Below are 16769 nucleotides of genomic sequence, written 5' to 3'. Positions count from 1 at the left end.
AATTTGCAAGGGGACATACAGTAAGTAGTATCTTTGTCACAAGTTTGACTTGTGCATATACTAAAGATATCAAAACTAAAGAAACACATATATTTGAAAAAGTATAGACTATAACCTCATTATAACAGTCATATTTTATATGAAAATAACTTCGTTATATCCGAAAATTCGTTATAAACATGCATTCATAACACTATGACAGGACAATTTTTAATTTACTTCGTTATAACCGATAATTCGTCATATCCATGTTCGTTACATCGAGGTTTGAGTGTACTAACCAATCAGATGCCTTGTACCACACAGGGCAAAGGGAGAGAAACCAAAGGGGACAGACCAGTAGCACTGACAATGGGTTAGACACACTTCACACTCACTGCAGTGCTACTCAGATTAAAGGGGGCAGCTTGTGAAAAACATAAAAATAATTTATTGTCCGAACCCAAGTTCAGTCTTCAAAAGTGATCTGCCCGGGTCCGTGGTTTTTCATGTACCGCCTATAACTCTTGTACCGGGCACTTTCCGCAAGCTTGGCCTTCATCTCATCCTCCTGCTTTTGCTTCCACACCTGGAGGAACCCACGCAAGTAACGGCAACGTGTCATTTCCCGAGCAATGTGATACAGTCAAGAAGTGCATACAATAGAAAACCTTATGAAACCGTTAAGCGCACGAAGATGGGAACAAGACGACGACACACAGAGCACTCTGTGTGTCGTCTTCTTGTTCCTGTCTTCGTGCGCTTAACGGTTTAATAATGTCAATGTACCAACTAGCTCGGACCCAGCCTCTGAATAGAAAACCTAGTTTGGGCTAGTTGCAATGTTTCCTCTATTCAAACGCATACCCTTCTTCCATGAAAATAGGTGCAAAATTGCATATATACAGTAAAAGCTTATTAATTCAAACTCGAAGGGGACTATAAAATTGTTCGAATTAGGCAGAATTCAAATTAGTGGGCGGGTCCTAGAATGAACGGACATTGCACCACACTGCACGGGCAGAACCTAAAGAAGCCACCTCTGGACTCGTTATCGTGAACTAGGCGTAACTACACATTTGTGGCAGGTGATTTCGTAAATTAAGTTCATGGAGCTCTAACAGCGAACAGATTTAATTGATCAGTCAGTGATACGCTAGAAACAAGCACCGACATGCATTCATGTGAGCAGTGAGTCAATGTTGAAATACATGACGCTATTTATGCTCTAAAACATTTATTTACATGGCAGAGTTAATGTAATCAAAAAGTAAAAGTAATTATTAATTAGCATTTGCTTGTGTTTCTTCTGTCGCAACACCATGAGCATCGTTTGTAGTTAGCTCAAGAGTTCCAGTGCAGCGCCCAAATTCTCAGCTGCCGAGAAATGCTGCTGTTTTGTTGTTTTGCATAGTAAATTTAGTTTGATTTGGTTTTGCAACATATTATGATCACTCTCGGTAGACTTCTACGAGGATCGACGAAAACCAGGGGCTCCGAGTTCGAATTAACCGTTGTGGATACCGATGCAGTTTGAATTATCGGGAGCTTTCCCCCATAGAAATACACAGGGCTGTGCCGGGACCAGGGCGTCAGTTCGAATTAACTGTAAGTTTGAATTGAACAGAGTTCGAATTAACGAGCTTTTACTGTATACAACTGCATAATAAACTGAAACCCCAACTGCATTATTGGTCAGTACTGACAACAGCAAACCATCAGAGCCAGTCAGTGTCATCACCACTGTCATCACAAGACGGCGGGAGAAGTTTTCTGCACAGCCTGATGATGACAACATGCCACTTTCATAACAAAAGTTCAAACATTACACGACAAATTAGAGGTAACAAAAATATGTGACATGTTCACAGTATTCTGCAAAGTTATGTGCTGCACAAAATGAAATGCCAAGGTAAGGAAGCTTACTTTTATTCTTTAGTATGTAACTTTCGCTGCAGTCTTAAATGATAGCTTTCACGTCCCACTTTCCTTATTGTCCTTTTTCCAGTTTCAGATCCAAAAATGGTGTTTTTAGCTGAACCCAAAACATTTCTTTGAAACCCAAGATTGCTTCCCATAGAGTGCATCGCATTAAAAAAATTCAGCCAGCTCCACGCCGTGGGAACCATCGGACTGCAAGGCTGTAAGCGTGCTAGTGTACATGATTGGCTAGTGAGATCACGTGCATCATCTCGTTTTATTTCTTTATCCACTCCCCGCTCTGGTCATGTGACCTGCATGATTACTACTAGTACTAGTACTACTACTACTACTACTACTACTATTAGTACTACTACTGCTACTACTACTGCTACTACTACTGCTACTACTACTACTACTACTACTACTACTACTACTACTACTACTACTACTACTACTACTACTACTACTACTACTACTACGACAATGGCACAGGGTAAACTAAGACAGCTTCGATTAAAAGGTACTGCAAGTAGCACCTTGAAGTTCTCGGCGATCCAGAGCTCGTCGCGGAAGAAGCCCTGCCGGTCGCGTTCCTCGAGGGCGTCCCACTGAGACTGAGACAGCGCCATCTGTCGCCGGATGAGGTACTCCTTCTCGGGCATGCCTAGTTCCTCGCCCCGCAGGTTGAACTTGATGAACCAACGTGCTTGCCACCAGAGGTAGCTGCCAATGGTGTAGGGCAGCAGCACCAGCTGCACCCAGAGCACGTGGCGCACCGTCGGCTTGCTGTAGCCACCCCGGATGTCCACTTGCTCCTCGAGGATGCGCTTGAGCGTGTTTTCCTCCTCCTCCTTGATCTCCTCCTGCAAAGGGAATGATGTCAGCAATGCAAGGAACAATTAGCGAGGCTCTTACAGTAATTGCTGGAGTTTTACGTGGACATTAACTGTTTTTAACTGTAGTGTAGTAACAATGATATCAATTCAAATGAATAAAAGTGGACGACAATTAATGGCCCCTATGATTTCCCTGGCCTAATTGTCTGTTGGATTCATTTGGATGTATCTTGATTCAACGTTATATACAGTAGACAATTATCTGTTATTACCAGTATACTCACTATACATGTTTACACTTTCTTGTGAAATATTTTTGTCATATGTGTCTGTTAATTTGCCTTTTCATTGTATACTGTACGTAATTATTTATCTTGATTAAGTGTTGTACATACAATTCACTTCACATGTATACACTTTTGGTATCTTTGAAACCTGCGTGCCTCTTCTATTGCCTTTCACTATTTCTATTTTATTCTGCTTTAGAATATTTTCATTTGATGGATCCACTACTAGCCTAATTGGCCAAGGACCCAGGTGCATGATCACAATATTGCTGTACCATTTCTATTTTCCAATAAGACAATTTCGCATTTTTCATTTCCAAATGCTTCAATTTGCAAAGCCTCTAAGACATTCAAGCGTTAAACTAGTAGTTTCCTGTTCACCAATCCGTGGACTTTTAACATGCCCCTATTCCTCCGACAGCGCTAAATTTAACCCCTAGAAAGCGTGAACACCATTCTGCTTCGAAGAAAATTCAAACAACCTCTTTACCTTAATTTCTGGCCACAAAGAGTGCTCTTGTACAATTACAAAAAAAGCAAGAAAAATACAGATGAAATGGCATTTGAATAAAAAAAAATCAATTCATTAACTATCTAGTAGCTGGTCTGATCCACTCAAAATGAAAAAAATTTACTCCAGCATTAAACATTAAAAATGATCAAATGGTGGAATTGAAAAGTGTGCACTCTACACACTGAGGTTCCGGTCCAAAATTCGAAATCTAAAAGTTTGACCTTCATTCACCATTTTAATGGCCAACATAATGTTTTAGTTATTGAGAATTAAGCTCCGGCTAGATACTTTATCAGCTAAACTGATGCAGTGTTTTCCTTTAGCATTCCTTTAGGCACCTATAGTTTGACCATACTTCGCTCCCTTGCAGGAAAAATGCAAGCAGCCCTGCGATAGTGAAGCTCCCAAAGAAGTGAGGCGAGTTTGAGAGATCTGTGCAGTCCCTACTGCCAGACTACTCACTTTTCTTCTTCTATCCTTCTTCTTGTTCGGGTTGAACAACCCTTCCTTTTTGGCGATCTCCATGGCCTGCAGATACGAATGTTGGCGAATTAAAAAAGTTAGGTCTTTGGCCAAGTTATAGGCAATCCAATTCATCCAATAATCCATAGAGCTTCTTACAGTAGTGAGGCTAGCTAGAATAACATACAGCTGAACCCCTCAATAACGGAAGCCCTCAAGAACGAAATTCTTGCGGCAATCAAGAAATCTGGCGTCCCCGGCGAACATCCACAGAAGTCAATGCATTTGCTCCCCTCTCCGACATGTAAGATATTTTAAAAAGCACTCCGGAAATAACAAAAGTTTGAAGCAGTGATCCGCAACAATTTTTTCAACCCATGAACCAGTTGGAACCCCAGAAGTTTGAAAATTGCAGCACTGCTCATTCAACAAGTCGGGCACAAGTGTATCCACCAACAAGCGTCGGTGCGACCATTGCCGTTTACATTCGGTAGGATGATGATGACAGCAACGAGACCTTTTTTCGTTGAGAACAGTTTTTTGCTAATGCCTCTGTTGGCAACTACGTCGGCATGTGATGTTTTGAGTGACGACACTTACGAAAGTGACGTCATGCCGACGGACATTTTGTAGACTGCCTAACTGCTTGCTGCCGCGCGTCTCTCCGTGTGTACGCTGAGATCTCCCGCACTTTGCTTACGTGCAGTGTTGTTCGGCCTTTCGGAAGACGCCGCTTCCTATTAAAAAGCGCAAGTTTTTGACACTTTAGGAGATGTCTAGGATCATCGCTGAAGCTGCAAAAGGCAGAAAAAAAATCACAGCATATCCACGGAGTGAATGATGATGAGTGGGCGAAGCTGCGGAGGTTCATCGGTAAACCGTGAATCTTCCGTGAATTCTGCCCAGTACATCATCACCAACGTGAGATCGGGAGCGTTTATACTAAAGGTTCGATGAGTTATGACGACTTGCAGCTCACTTTAATTTTACATGTACGCTGTGAATTTTCATTGTTTAGAAAACCATTGCTTTAGAAAACATCTGGCGTCTTTCGTTAAGCAGCTGGCGTCTTTTCGTTTTGCTTTAGAAACATCTGGCGTTCTTTCGTTTTGCTTTTACAAAACATCTGGCGTCTTTCGTTGGTTTATTTCATCAATCAACGGCGTTTTGAACAAAATTTTTATTGTTTAATCACGCACAGGAGAAATCTCACCAGGCACTACCTTGGAGGTAAACAATGGCTGTTAATGGGAATGAGAGACAGAAGTTGGCTTTTAGCTAACACTTACACTTCTACTTCTACTAACGTTTCCTACTGGAACATGCCAATGGCTGCTAATGGGGAATGAGAGACAGAAGAATTCGGCTTTTAGTTAACGCGCACGCTGCGAATTTTTTAATGTTCAACAACGCACAGGAAAAATCTCCCACCGGCACCACCTTGGAGGTCAAAGCGTAAGACTAGTTACGCACTACGACTACTACGACTACGACTACGAGGGACGAACGGGTGCCGCCTTAAGGAGCTTCGCCCCTAAAAAGGCGGATATTGCTAAGGATTTCAGCGTTCTGTGCAACTCGCCGTGTAAAATTCTCAAACTGAAAGATAGCATAACGGCAGAGAAAGGTCAGCGACTTCTTTAAACAAATTTCGGTTGTTTAAAGTAATTGGTGTGCGTATTTTTCTATTTTCGTGACAACAAAATTCTCACGAGAAGGAACAAAAATCACTTCCTCTGCAATTTCGTTATTGAGGGGTTCGACTGTACTAGAAAAAACAATATACCTGGTATACTCACAGTTACGTCGATTAAGGTCTGTGTCTCAACAATGCTAGCTTCAAGTCCTAACTTTGCAGCACGGTATCATAACTTCAAGTATATGCAGATAAAGCCTTCTTAAATAAAATATTTATGAAACATTCTCACCTGTACTGCACCACACAATAAAGTTTACTGACGTCAGATATATAATTGAGCAGTGAAAAGAAGATGCAGACAATAAATTTACCATATAGAACCTTGTAGTCTATCCTCTAGCATTAGCAACCAGCTTTTAATATTTATGTTTTATACCGGCGTCACGGGGTGCACTGCTGATCACGATTAAGCCAGGTTGGGATCAAATCTCTCAACCGTGATTGGCTTCCTTCTGCAGCTTGCGTAGAAGAACCGACCACGACTGAGAAATTCGATCCAGATGAGGCATGATTGCGATCAAGAGTGCCCATGTGACACTGGTATTACACAATTGTGAGTTTAATTAAAAATCCTCATAAATAAATAAACTTTTGTGTATAAGTACTAAGCAATAACAAGCTCATAAGGTGCTGTTCTAGTACAAAATGAAACACTGGCACAGACAGAGCGCTGCTAGCTAAGGCTGCAGTGCCTCTCCAATAATGATGGCAATCTCAAGTTGCCGTGTCCCGGCATTCCAGTGCGTACAACAGCATCCAGCACCAGGTTTCCCTCTGTGTAATTGTAAGAAACTCCATGAAGCTGTTTGCCTGACAGTAGAATGAGTAAGACACACAGACAGTGGAACGACCATCGAAGAAGTCGTTCATCCTTTGTTCAGACCTCTGGGTTGGCACAAGGTTTTCATCAAGTGCAAAGCTGGTTTGTTTCTTTTCCGGATCAGTCCGTGTGGTTTTCTTCCGCAGTGCATTGCCACGCTTGTTTGTATGACAATTTTCCCTTTAAATTTAGTACATACAGAGTATTTTTAAAATGACTGGGCAGGCTTTTTTCCGAGTAATATTACTACTTCTCAAGACATATCATAGTTAACGTTTCTTCCTCATTCACAAGCTGCCCAGATAAGTGCATTTTCGACAGCACGCGACTTCAGGGACATACTACCACATCACATTTCCACATTTCCCATTCTACATTTTTCTAAGCCGAAAGATGGCTGCTATATTACTACAGAATCCTGCTAGTACATTCAAACACCTCTTCCAGTAACACACTCTGCACCTTCAAATTGCATTAGTTGCACCATGATACAAAACAAAACATTGCAGTGCAGTGGCGTAGTTGCCATCCACTGAAAAACATTGCAACCGAAGAATGACAACTCACTCTGAGCCTGTATTTAGGCACTGTGATGAGGTGATCGATGGCGGCATGATACCTGTGCCACGCACCATAATACTGAAAGAAGAGAATTCACATTTCATCAGCAAGCATTACTGGCATCTTAATTTGCACTGAGGCAAGCGTTTGGTGAAGGATTTATCAACACCTTCAGAGCCCGAACAATCGTTTGTGTAGTGTAATCGCAGGTCACATCTTAATCAGAACTGACCATTTAGAGAAGGTTGGAATTATGTAATTTCTAAACAGACCTTGCAGAATATGTTTTACTGTAAAAGCTTGTTGGTGTGAACTCAGTTAATTTGAACTTGCAGTTAATTCGAACCAGCACCCTGGTCCCGGCACCACCCTGTGTATGGGGGAAAACTCCTGATAATTCGAACGCGTCGGTAACCACAATGGGTAATTTGAACAGGGAGCCCCTGGTTTTTCATCGCTCCTTGTAGAAGTCGGCCCCCAGTGATCACAATGCGTTGCAAGACCGAATTTACTAGAGATGCAAAACAACGAAACAGCAGCATTTCGCAGCGGATGAGAATTCGGACGCTGCGCTGAAGCTCTTGGGCAAGCTGCAAATGATGCTTGTGGAGTCGTGACAGTAGAAACGCAAGCACATGCAAACTACTGATTACCTTTAATTATGATTGCGTAAACTCTGCCATGAAAATAAACGTGTTTTGGAGCATAAATAGCATCATATATTTTGACATTAAGGCTCACTGCTCACATGAATGCATGTTGGTGCTTGTTTCTGGCATATCACTGACTGATCAATTAATTCTGTTGGCTGTTAGAGCTTTGAGCTTAAGTTACGAAATTATATACCATAAACTTGTAGTAACACATAATTCACGATAACGAGTCCAGAGGTGGCTTCTTTAGGTTCTGCCCGCGCAGCGTGGTGCAATGTCCGTTCATTCTAGTGCACGCCCGCTAATTTGAACTCCACTTAATTCGAGCAATTTGATAGTACCCTTCGAGTTCAAGTTAACGAGCTTTTACTGTATTGCCAGAATGTCATACAATTGAAACCACCTTCTAAGATACACAGTTACCAGTGACAACCATCAATAGTTTTTTTTTCTGCTTCACCTAACGTTGAATACTGGCAATGTTACTTGTTACTTTTGTGTACATTGTTAAAGAAATGTACAATCAATGTTGCACATCAAAATACTGAAATAAATTCAACCACTCCCCTCTATAACTATAAGTGAGGACTTCTGTGTTACGTAAAATATAGTATTTACATGCTAAATTTCACAACTTACATGTAAAGGTCTGCAAACGTGTACGTTATATACTGTCATGGACAAATTAAATGGGAACATGTTTGAGCAAATTATAACTACATGTTACAGCTTTGCCTAGTAATCAGCCTTACTCAAGAGAGGGTTCTAAGAACTGCCAAGGTACGATTCGATCATGCAGAGCATTATAGGCATTAGAACACGTACGATAACCCCTATATAAGTATAATTTCTATGTGATGAGGGCTTTTACAATCTTGTTTATGTACAAATCTATAGTACAAAGCCAGCTGCTCAGAGAAAAAAAGATAACAACCCCCTTATTTCATTCTCCTCTTCATGCTTCACGATGATTTAGAATTACACACTCACATTATTACCTATAAGAAGTTATCAACTTGACACTTTCCTGTAAATGTTCTATGTTCATAATACAGTCTGACTTTGCTATCACAGAAATCCACATGTCATAAGAATACCGTTGTTTATACAATATTCATTACAATAACATTAATTACAAGTTGATGTTGCTGATAACAAGTTAGATTTACATCATTTTATCAATGTTTGTTATTTTAAGATTCGAATGCATCCTCGTTACACACTAAACATGCCAGCATGGCCTCGTTACATTTAAGCAGCAATGCTAATTAAGTTTAGACCAATAATACTTAATTTGTTTGGCAGAAGAAAAGATTTAATATACTAGACCAGATAAATGCGTAACCTTTCTTTAGCAAATTCCTCGCTGAAACCTCAGCCCTGGTTTATCAGTATGACAACACCAATGTCGAACACATTTTTTCAAACTTGCTTCACTGGTTTGGAACTGAAGAATCAGTCAGTTTACATTTACCTCACACCACTGCAAGCCCGTCACAACAAACAATCGATAGTTGACAAAAAAAACTCTGTGACAAGAAAAACAAGAAGGATCGCACCTGAACTGCTGAGATGACTGTGATTGTGACTGCGAGGACGATGCGAATGTCAACCTTAGGTGCCATGCGCGTGCGGTAGTACCGGTAATAATGCCGATATATTGCCTCTGAAATAGGGAACAGGGCCATACTGTATTAGCACAAAACACTAGTCTAACAGCCATAAATAACACAAATAACACCTTGAGTCATCTCAGGTTACATTATCCACACAAGATCAATAAAATAATGATTTTAAAGTGCAACAGTGCTTTTTACCAGCAAGATGCCCTTGCGTAAGATTGACTCAGCTATCTACACGTGACGTCATTATATCTAGTGCGTTAACTATACTGCACTTCCCTGATCACCAATGATAAGTTATTACAATTACATGCACTATAAAATAAACAGGCTGGCAATCCTACCTAACTCGGAAAAGCTATCAATATTGCTTTACCAAGGGATAGTGAAAGGACGGTACACTAAAACAGTAAGTGAGCTACGAAAAGCGTAGAAGTTGCATTGGCAGTCGAGATATATGTCACATATTTAGACGCAAGTAATGCAACAGTAGACTAAAAATCGATCCATACAAAAAGTTCAGAAATCTGCTTGGTACCTGGGTTATCCAGCATGTCATCGTAATCCTTTCGAGATTCATCGTCCTTGAGAATCTGTCAAAAAAATATTACACCAAGCAATGAAGAAAAGAGCACAGAAGTGATGAACTGACCTTAACACAATCTGAAATTTTGGCAAACATTAATTTGTGTAAATATCATCATCAATATAATTAATTTTTACTTGCTAATGAGCCTGAAGGAACTTTTTAAAACGATCAAGACGGATAATCAAGGAAGCTTGACTCATTGTTATTTGCAATGACTTATTACCAAGCATTAAAAAGTATTACAAAGCATTTATTGTCTGTTGGCTTCATATGGTTCGTGAAGCACTTGCACATAACTAATATCTAAAGGTAATGTTCTTTAAGAGAATGGCCATATCACATTTGTTCACAGCAAGTGAACTTTGTGAATTTTGGCTCGATACGACTGATTAGGGTGACATGCAACCTCTGCAGGCTTTTAAAATTGTATCATCGCAGACTCATGTTGAAGTGCAGATAAAGAGAGCAAATGAAGTTAGATAATCTTATCAATGAGATCAAGAGACAGGAGTACAGCTTGACAAAACATATAACTCACATAACGATCTGTTAGAGTAACAATGGGTGAGGGAAGGAAGGTGACTGCAGGCAGTACATTGATTAGATTAGATAAGAATCTGAGATTGGGTGAAGCAGGACCAGAGTAATCTCAGATATCTGAAATGGCCCTGGGGCCCACGAAAGACTTCTTTATATAGATCATCACGAAATTCGTCCAAAATTTTAATCAATGAAATTCATTTATTGCTCACCTCATAAGCAGTTGCTATAAGTGTGAAACGTTCTGCAGCCTTGGCCTTGGCCTCCTGAATAATAAACAAGAGGAAAAAAAGGTTGAATGATACGTGCAATACAAGACATGTCGGTTAAACAGTTCAACTTTGTTCTTGCAACTGCACTTCACATACCACAGCACGTAGGGACAAAACAACAATATTGAAACACTCAAGTGCATGGAATGGGTAAATGTTTGCATCACACCCCAGTGTGAAATTCCTGTCTTTAAAGAGGTATTAAAGCTTCATAATGCCATCACACAAAACTGTGCTTTCCATAAGATATTTACTGGAACTAACGACATCATCTTCTGTGCATTCAGCACTAACATGAGCATGCATTTCCCCCCCCCCCCCCCTCAATGTAATATGCCGCAGTATCTAGGGTAGTAAGGTGAAATTAAACTCAAGAATATTGTGCAAACGAACAATTTTTAAGGGGAGACGCGGGTCTTGGAACGGTCAAAAATGGTCAAAAAATCGATTTTTCGCAAAGCTTATTTTCGAGGCGTTTGTACTTCTGAGCACCTACTCTCAAATTGCTAACGCTAAATTCGGTCGGGAAACGCGATAAAATCGGCTTTCAAAGCACCCCGGCAGCACTAAAATGTCCCCAAAAGGACGAAATTTGTTCGAACTTCCCGCGCGCGCCATGAGCGTTGCAGCGGGCCGAGCGCCGCCATCTTGGGCTAGATTTGAAGCTGTTTTCTTTGTGCACATTTTGCGCCATCTCAAAATGGCGTCGCTCAAGCAGAACGGCCGCCGTCGCGGGTTTTCTGAAGGTCGTTTCCAGGCCACTGATTGGCTCTCACGCGGCGCGCTTTTCAAGCGCGCCTTTCCGAGTCTCCCATTGGCTGGCGCGACCGACACGTCATTTTTTTTTTCTTTGTGTTTGGTTCTCCGCCGTGGCTGTCCGTTTGTGTGCGCCTGCTTTTGCGATCGTGCGTGTTTCTCGACGGACCGTGTCTCTACTTTGTGCCGGTAGTTTTTCCACGCGATCGAGATGCCTGGAGACTCTCGTCTGAAACCATCGACGCAACGAGCTTTTGGAAGCCGTAAAAAACGGGCTTCGAACAAGAAGGCGCCGGCTACAAGTGCACCGTCGGCAGCGGAGTTGGAGTCGCGGCCGGACCCTTTGGACCTGCCGGGAACTTCAACTGACGACACCGTGGGACCAAGTTCGACTAGCGAAACACTTCGGGTTGATGCCGCGTACTACTCAACGGCGGAGCAGGCGCAGCGAGTTGAGAGATCGGCGCAAACGAAGACCGTTCTGTCTGGAAAGTCGGCTACCCAGCGCAAGTTCGACCTTCTTGGAGTAAGCGCGGAGTGCCATACCGGTGACGCCGGGACCGATTTTTTGCTCGTCGATATGAAAGTTTTGAATAACTTTTTTGCACAAGCGAAGTGCGACAAATGCGACGCAAAAAGTCTCAGCGTGAGGAAGGCAACGGACAAGGAGTACGGCCTTGCGGTAAAGCTTATTTTTTCTTGCAGCAGTTGTGATTTCGAGAAGAAGCAATTTTCTTCTCCGAGAGTGAGCGGAACTGCCACCATCACTCCCTTCGAAGTCAACATGAGGGCCATGAAGGGGATACAGATGATAGGCAAAGGTGTTACTGCCCTTTCGGACTTTTGTGCGTGTATGAACCTTTCGCACCGAGGCTTGCACCACAAGACGTTTCAGGGACACCTAAAAAGTTTAGTGAAAGCCTGCGAAAACACAGCGACTGAAAGTGAAGCTGCTAGTGTGGCAGTAATAAAGAGCTGTATACAGACTTCCTGAACCCCATAGGGAACATCGATGTTGTGTTCGACGGCTCATGGATGACGCGAGGTCGGAGCTCACACATAGGTGTGGGCTGCATCATTGAGCTCTACACTGGCCTTGTAATTGACCATGTTGTTTACTCAAACTTTTGTCTCGGCTGTGCCCTGGGACCACAGCCTAGAAAAAGACTCTCTGCGTTTACGCAAGGCAAATGCAACTCATCTGAAGAGCACCAACACAAAAAAGACTCTTGCAAGGAGACACAAAACGGGTGCAACTGAAGATTACAGTCCTGGACTACTTTGAAGGTATTCTCTCAAGCATAGCAACCTATTACCCAGGGTAACCATGCTGCCTAACATCTAGAAGGTTCTTCCTAAAGACTGAAAAGACATGAGCAGCCAGTCGCTTGAGCCTCATACCCCATGGCTTTTCCAGAACCCCCCAGCCGCTTGTCATGGTGGGGTTTTGATCATGCTTTGCACATTGGAAAATTTTTTTAGATATGATTCCTTGGGTGGAACAAGACACTTTCTGTTTTGTTTTGAAGGGAAACAGATGGGGAACATGTGAATAAAATTTATGGTTAAGGTTCCTTTTAGAAATTTATACAGTGCGTGTCAATCTTCAAACGCGATTTTCTCAGCTTCACATTTTTTGCCAACTTGACCAGCCTTACGGATCTTTTCATTATGTTTTTGTAAGGTAATTTTGATAAATTTTATACCGTTGAATTCGTAAGAAATAGGACTGTGGAGCTATGCTATTTTTTTGTGGCTAAGATGAACATATGAAATTTTGTGAACAATAATGTGAGCTAATTGCATTTCAAGATTACACAATGTCAATACAATTGAAAGTTCTTATATGATGATATATCTCAGTGACAATATAAATAGCATAGCTCCACATGGCAGGTCTTTGGCTACAGCTGCATCTTAAACAGAACCTAAAAATACTGAGGGAAAGTGTCTTAATGACCCGTAAGAAATTACCTAATTAGATTTCACTTATGCTCTCACAATTTGATAACTAATTGAAGTACATGAAAACTAATTATATTTTTGAAAACAGGAGGAAGAAATACATATACACACCCAATTTCATTACAATATCTCCAATAATAAAACTTTTCGTTTCGAGACCAGTGTCTCCCCTTAAGCGGCCTCCTCCGCATGCTGCTGAAATGCCTTATGCTTTCCATGCTGCAGCCAAAGTTAGCTGTAAGTTCAGCTATACCACTGTTTTTCTGCTCCTAAGCCTGGCATGCGTTGTATTGAACACACAGACGGGCCATATTTTTCTCACAATAAAACTATCAATCACTCCTATTCTTTCATTGCATGTCTGCTTTTGTCTGTCTTCCTAATCCATTGTTCGTGCTCCAGAATGTCGTCTGTAGCCCCATGTCTCCGAAAGACCTGAAACAATGCCCCTTCCTTGATAAAAGAATTGCGAGGCCACTTTGCATAAAATTAATTACCTATGGCAGGCCTCATGGGTTTAGTATGGGCATGCTTGGAAAGTCTGCTACAGATCAACCTTTTGCCACATATAGGTATTAGTTAATCCTGTCTTTCTCAAACAGACGCTCAACAGTGGAGAGCCCACACAAAAGCGGTTCAACGATTTAGAAGAATGCTGTTCAGTAAACACTGAAACGCTGTGCGTACTTGTTTTAGATTTGTGTAATAAAACTCCGACAAAGATGTGGAAAGACAGATAGGTGAGGATACCCCAAACATTGATACAAAACTAACTGCTTACCTGTGTCTTGTGCATATCAGGGTGGTACTTCCTTGCCAGCTGTCGATAGGTCCTAGCCATTTCGGCCTGCAAGACAGAGAACATTTCGGTGTTATAAACTCGGTGACAAGCACAAAATGGAAGCAAGTGACTAGCCCGGTGGCAAACAGAAACCAGTACTAACCTTGGATGTGTCTCTTGTAATGCCCAATACTGAAAGGATAAGGAAACAGATGATTAAGATAAGAAACTAAGTAATAGGTCCTGTAGAATGTTACGTTTCTCTAGGATCCCAAATAGACAAAGACGTAAAATTTAGCAACGAGTATTACTAGGAAAGAGAGCAATAGGCGGCTTTTCAGGTATTACAGTAAAAGCTCGTCAATTCGGATAATTCGGACGGGTTCTCTGGTCCCGGCCAGCATATACATTGTTCAATGGCATCAAACTCTCATTATTTCACTTATATTTGGCCCCAATTCGGTTAATTCGGACGATCCTCAGAGCGCGCCAAGCAGGAAGCGCCGCAAGTATGCGATGCAAAGCAGCGAAAACAGTGTTCGCGGAGAGCTGAAACAGCCACGGGCTTTCAGAAAGACATGGTCACCATCCACAACCACGTTGCTGGTACGTAATAGGGTATGGGTTCACAGCACGTTTCGGCTTAAGACACGGGGTCTTGAGCCGCATTCACATTGTGAATGAAGTCGCAAATGACAAAAATTGCGGCTTTTTCACTGCTCTTATGCAACATAATTACTGGATTTATGTATTCCTCAAGAAAATGAAAGTGCATTAACGAAACAGACATTTGTTAATTGTTTTCTTGATATTTTCAATAATTCGGCATTTGGTTAATTTGGACAGTTTTTCTGGTCCCATGAAATCCAAATTAATGAGCTATTACTGTATAAAAGAAAAAGATGCTAGCCTAAAATCTAAGATGCGTCTAGTTAACACTCTCGGTTTCCTGTGATGATGTATGGGTGCAAATCGTGGATCTAGCAGAAATATGAAGGAGCTAGATTCTTTTGAGTCCTGACGCTGGCATATAGCTTCAACATTTCAATGGACTGCCAAAAAACCAACCTCTCAGTCATAAAGGAGATTAATTCCGAATGTTCAATTCGAGGCAACGGTTGTGAAACTAAAGCTTTATTATTTTGGTCACGTTACGTGGACTGGCAGGTCAATGCAGCATACGCTAATGCTAGCCAAAGTGCAGCATTAAGAGAATACAAGGTTGCCAATGCTAGATATGGTTAAACGGTATTCAAGCCACGGGAAAACGTGTCAGTGAGCTTGTATTAGGGAGACATGATACATACTCATTATGCCACCAGGAGTTGACGGCGAATCGATGGTATTTAACTACATGTTGCACATTGTGTAAGCTGTTTAAAAAGAAAGCAACATCCAATTTTTCACTGCGTGAATGTCTATAACTTTTAATGTTCCTTTCCACGAAGCCGAAATCCGGAACCTTTCCTTGTCGCACGCACTAGTGCACTTCAATGTGCCGCGTAACAACGCTAGAAATGTTAGCTTGCTTCGCCCACCGCGCTGCCCATCTGCAAGTTTTCCAACGCGAAGGCCATCTTAGACAATGAACTCTTAAAACAGACGCAATGACGGCAGCAGACTTCTCTTTGTTTCTTTTTTCACGATGACACTGTGACCGGTGTGCAACAAGAAAAGGTTGGAATAACCTTAGAACGTATGCTTTCTCTAACCAGTGCCAATATGTCACACACTTCGAGTTCTGACCGAACCTTTAAGGCCATGCCTACCAAGTGAATGAAGCCCTTGTTTAGGTTATCAATGTTCGTTAGTAAAATAAAAACGCATATTCTGGAAACTGTGCGACGTTCTCACATGTGATTACGTAAACAGTTTCGTGGAAGCACGGTTACGGCTAGTGTGACAACTTTTTAGTAATTTTCTGGCAAAATAGCTCGACAACAGGGTCGTACAACTCATCCCAGACGAGGCGCATGGAGGTGAACACTTAACGAAAACGTGTAACGCTGAGCTGTGACAAGCACTGTCGCGAAAGACGCTGTCTTGATGCATATGTTATGCGCGCAACGAGCGAAAATCGAAATCGGCGCTTATCCGTCTCGTTTCACGTATACATCTCAAGCCGACGGCAGGTCACGCGCAGAGACTGCCCTTTCTTCCGCTGCGTTGCCAGTGAAGCGCTAGGTCTTCCTCGTGAGATGTCACGTCCTTACACCGTCGGCCAGACACGCCGTGTGGAAACCACGTCGTCGGCGGTTCCTCGAAGAACACGACTTGCGAGTGGACGTGCGCGAAAGGGGGTTCACTCACCATCGTAACAGTTCTCCCTGCCGCAGTAGAGTCCATCGATAAAGGCGTGCGATGCGGTGACGCAGAACACAGTGAGCAACGAGAGCTGTAAAACACGCCGGTGTATTGGCATCCCGTCTCCTCACGGATCTGTCAGCATCACCTACGCGCGACGTCCAAGTGGCAGAAGACTCCGTGGAGATCGGATTGGATTGGCTTTG

At 42.1% G+C, this 16769-nt stretch overlaps 1 protein-coding gene across 1 annotated transcript; it reads right to left on the bottom strand.

Moving 5' to 3' along the window:
- Positions 1-407: 407 nt before the first annotated feature.
- On the bottom strand, positions 408-16769 carry LOC119404910 (dnaJ homolog subfamily C member 25 homolog). The gene is made up of 10 exons (XM_037671602.2): positions 16570-16769; positions 14423-14451; positions 14260-14325; positions 10698-10751; positions 9895-9949; positions 9294-9400; positions 7088-7159; positions 4002-4067; positions 2439-2765; positions 408-568 (listed from the first exon to the last, which is right to left on the bottom strand). The coding sequence occupies exons 1-10, from the start codon at positions 16679-16681 to the stop codon at positions 449-451; spliced, it is 1008 nt and encodes a 335-aa protein (XP_037527530.1). The 5' UTR covers positions 16682-16769; the 3' UTR covers positions 408-448.

The sequence above is a fragment of the Rhipicephalus sanguineus genome, chromosome 9 (genome assembly GCF_013339695.2).
Source record: "Rhipicephalus sanguineus isolate Rsan-2018 chromosome 9, BIME_Rsan_1.4, whole genome shotgun sequence".
Classification (NCBI taxonomy): Eukaryota; Metazoa; Arthropoda; class Arachnida; order Ixodida; family Ixodidae; genus Rhipicephalus; species Rhipicephalus sanguineus.
Note: the sequence above shows the minus strand (reverse complement) of the source record. Positions and strands in the feature narration are given on the sequence as shown.

Excerpts from the sequence above, each read along its gene's own strand:
- LOC119404910 (XM_037671602.2), bottom strand. The coding sequence starts at position 16,681 with ATGCCAATACACCGGCGTGTTTTACAGCTCTCGTTGCTCACTGTGTTC. Across the intron at positions 9,401-9,894 it reads TGACATGCTGGATAACCCAG|AGGCAATATATCGGCATTAT; the intron begins GTACCAAGCAGA and ends TCCCTATTTCAG. Across the intron at positions 569-2,438 it reads GGATCGCCGAGAACTTCAAG|GTGTGGAAGCAAAAGCAGGA; the intron begins GTGCTACTTGCA and ends GGGTTCCTCCAG.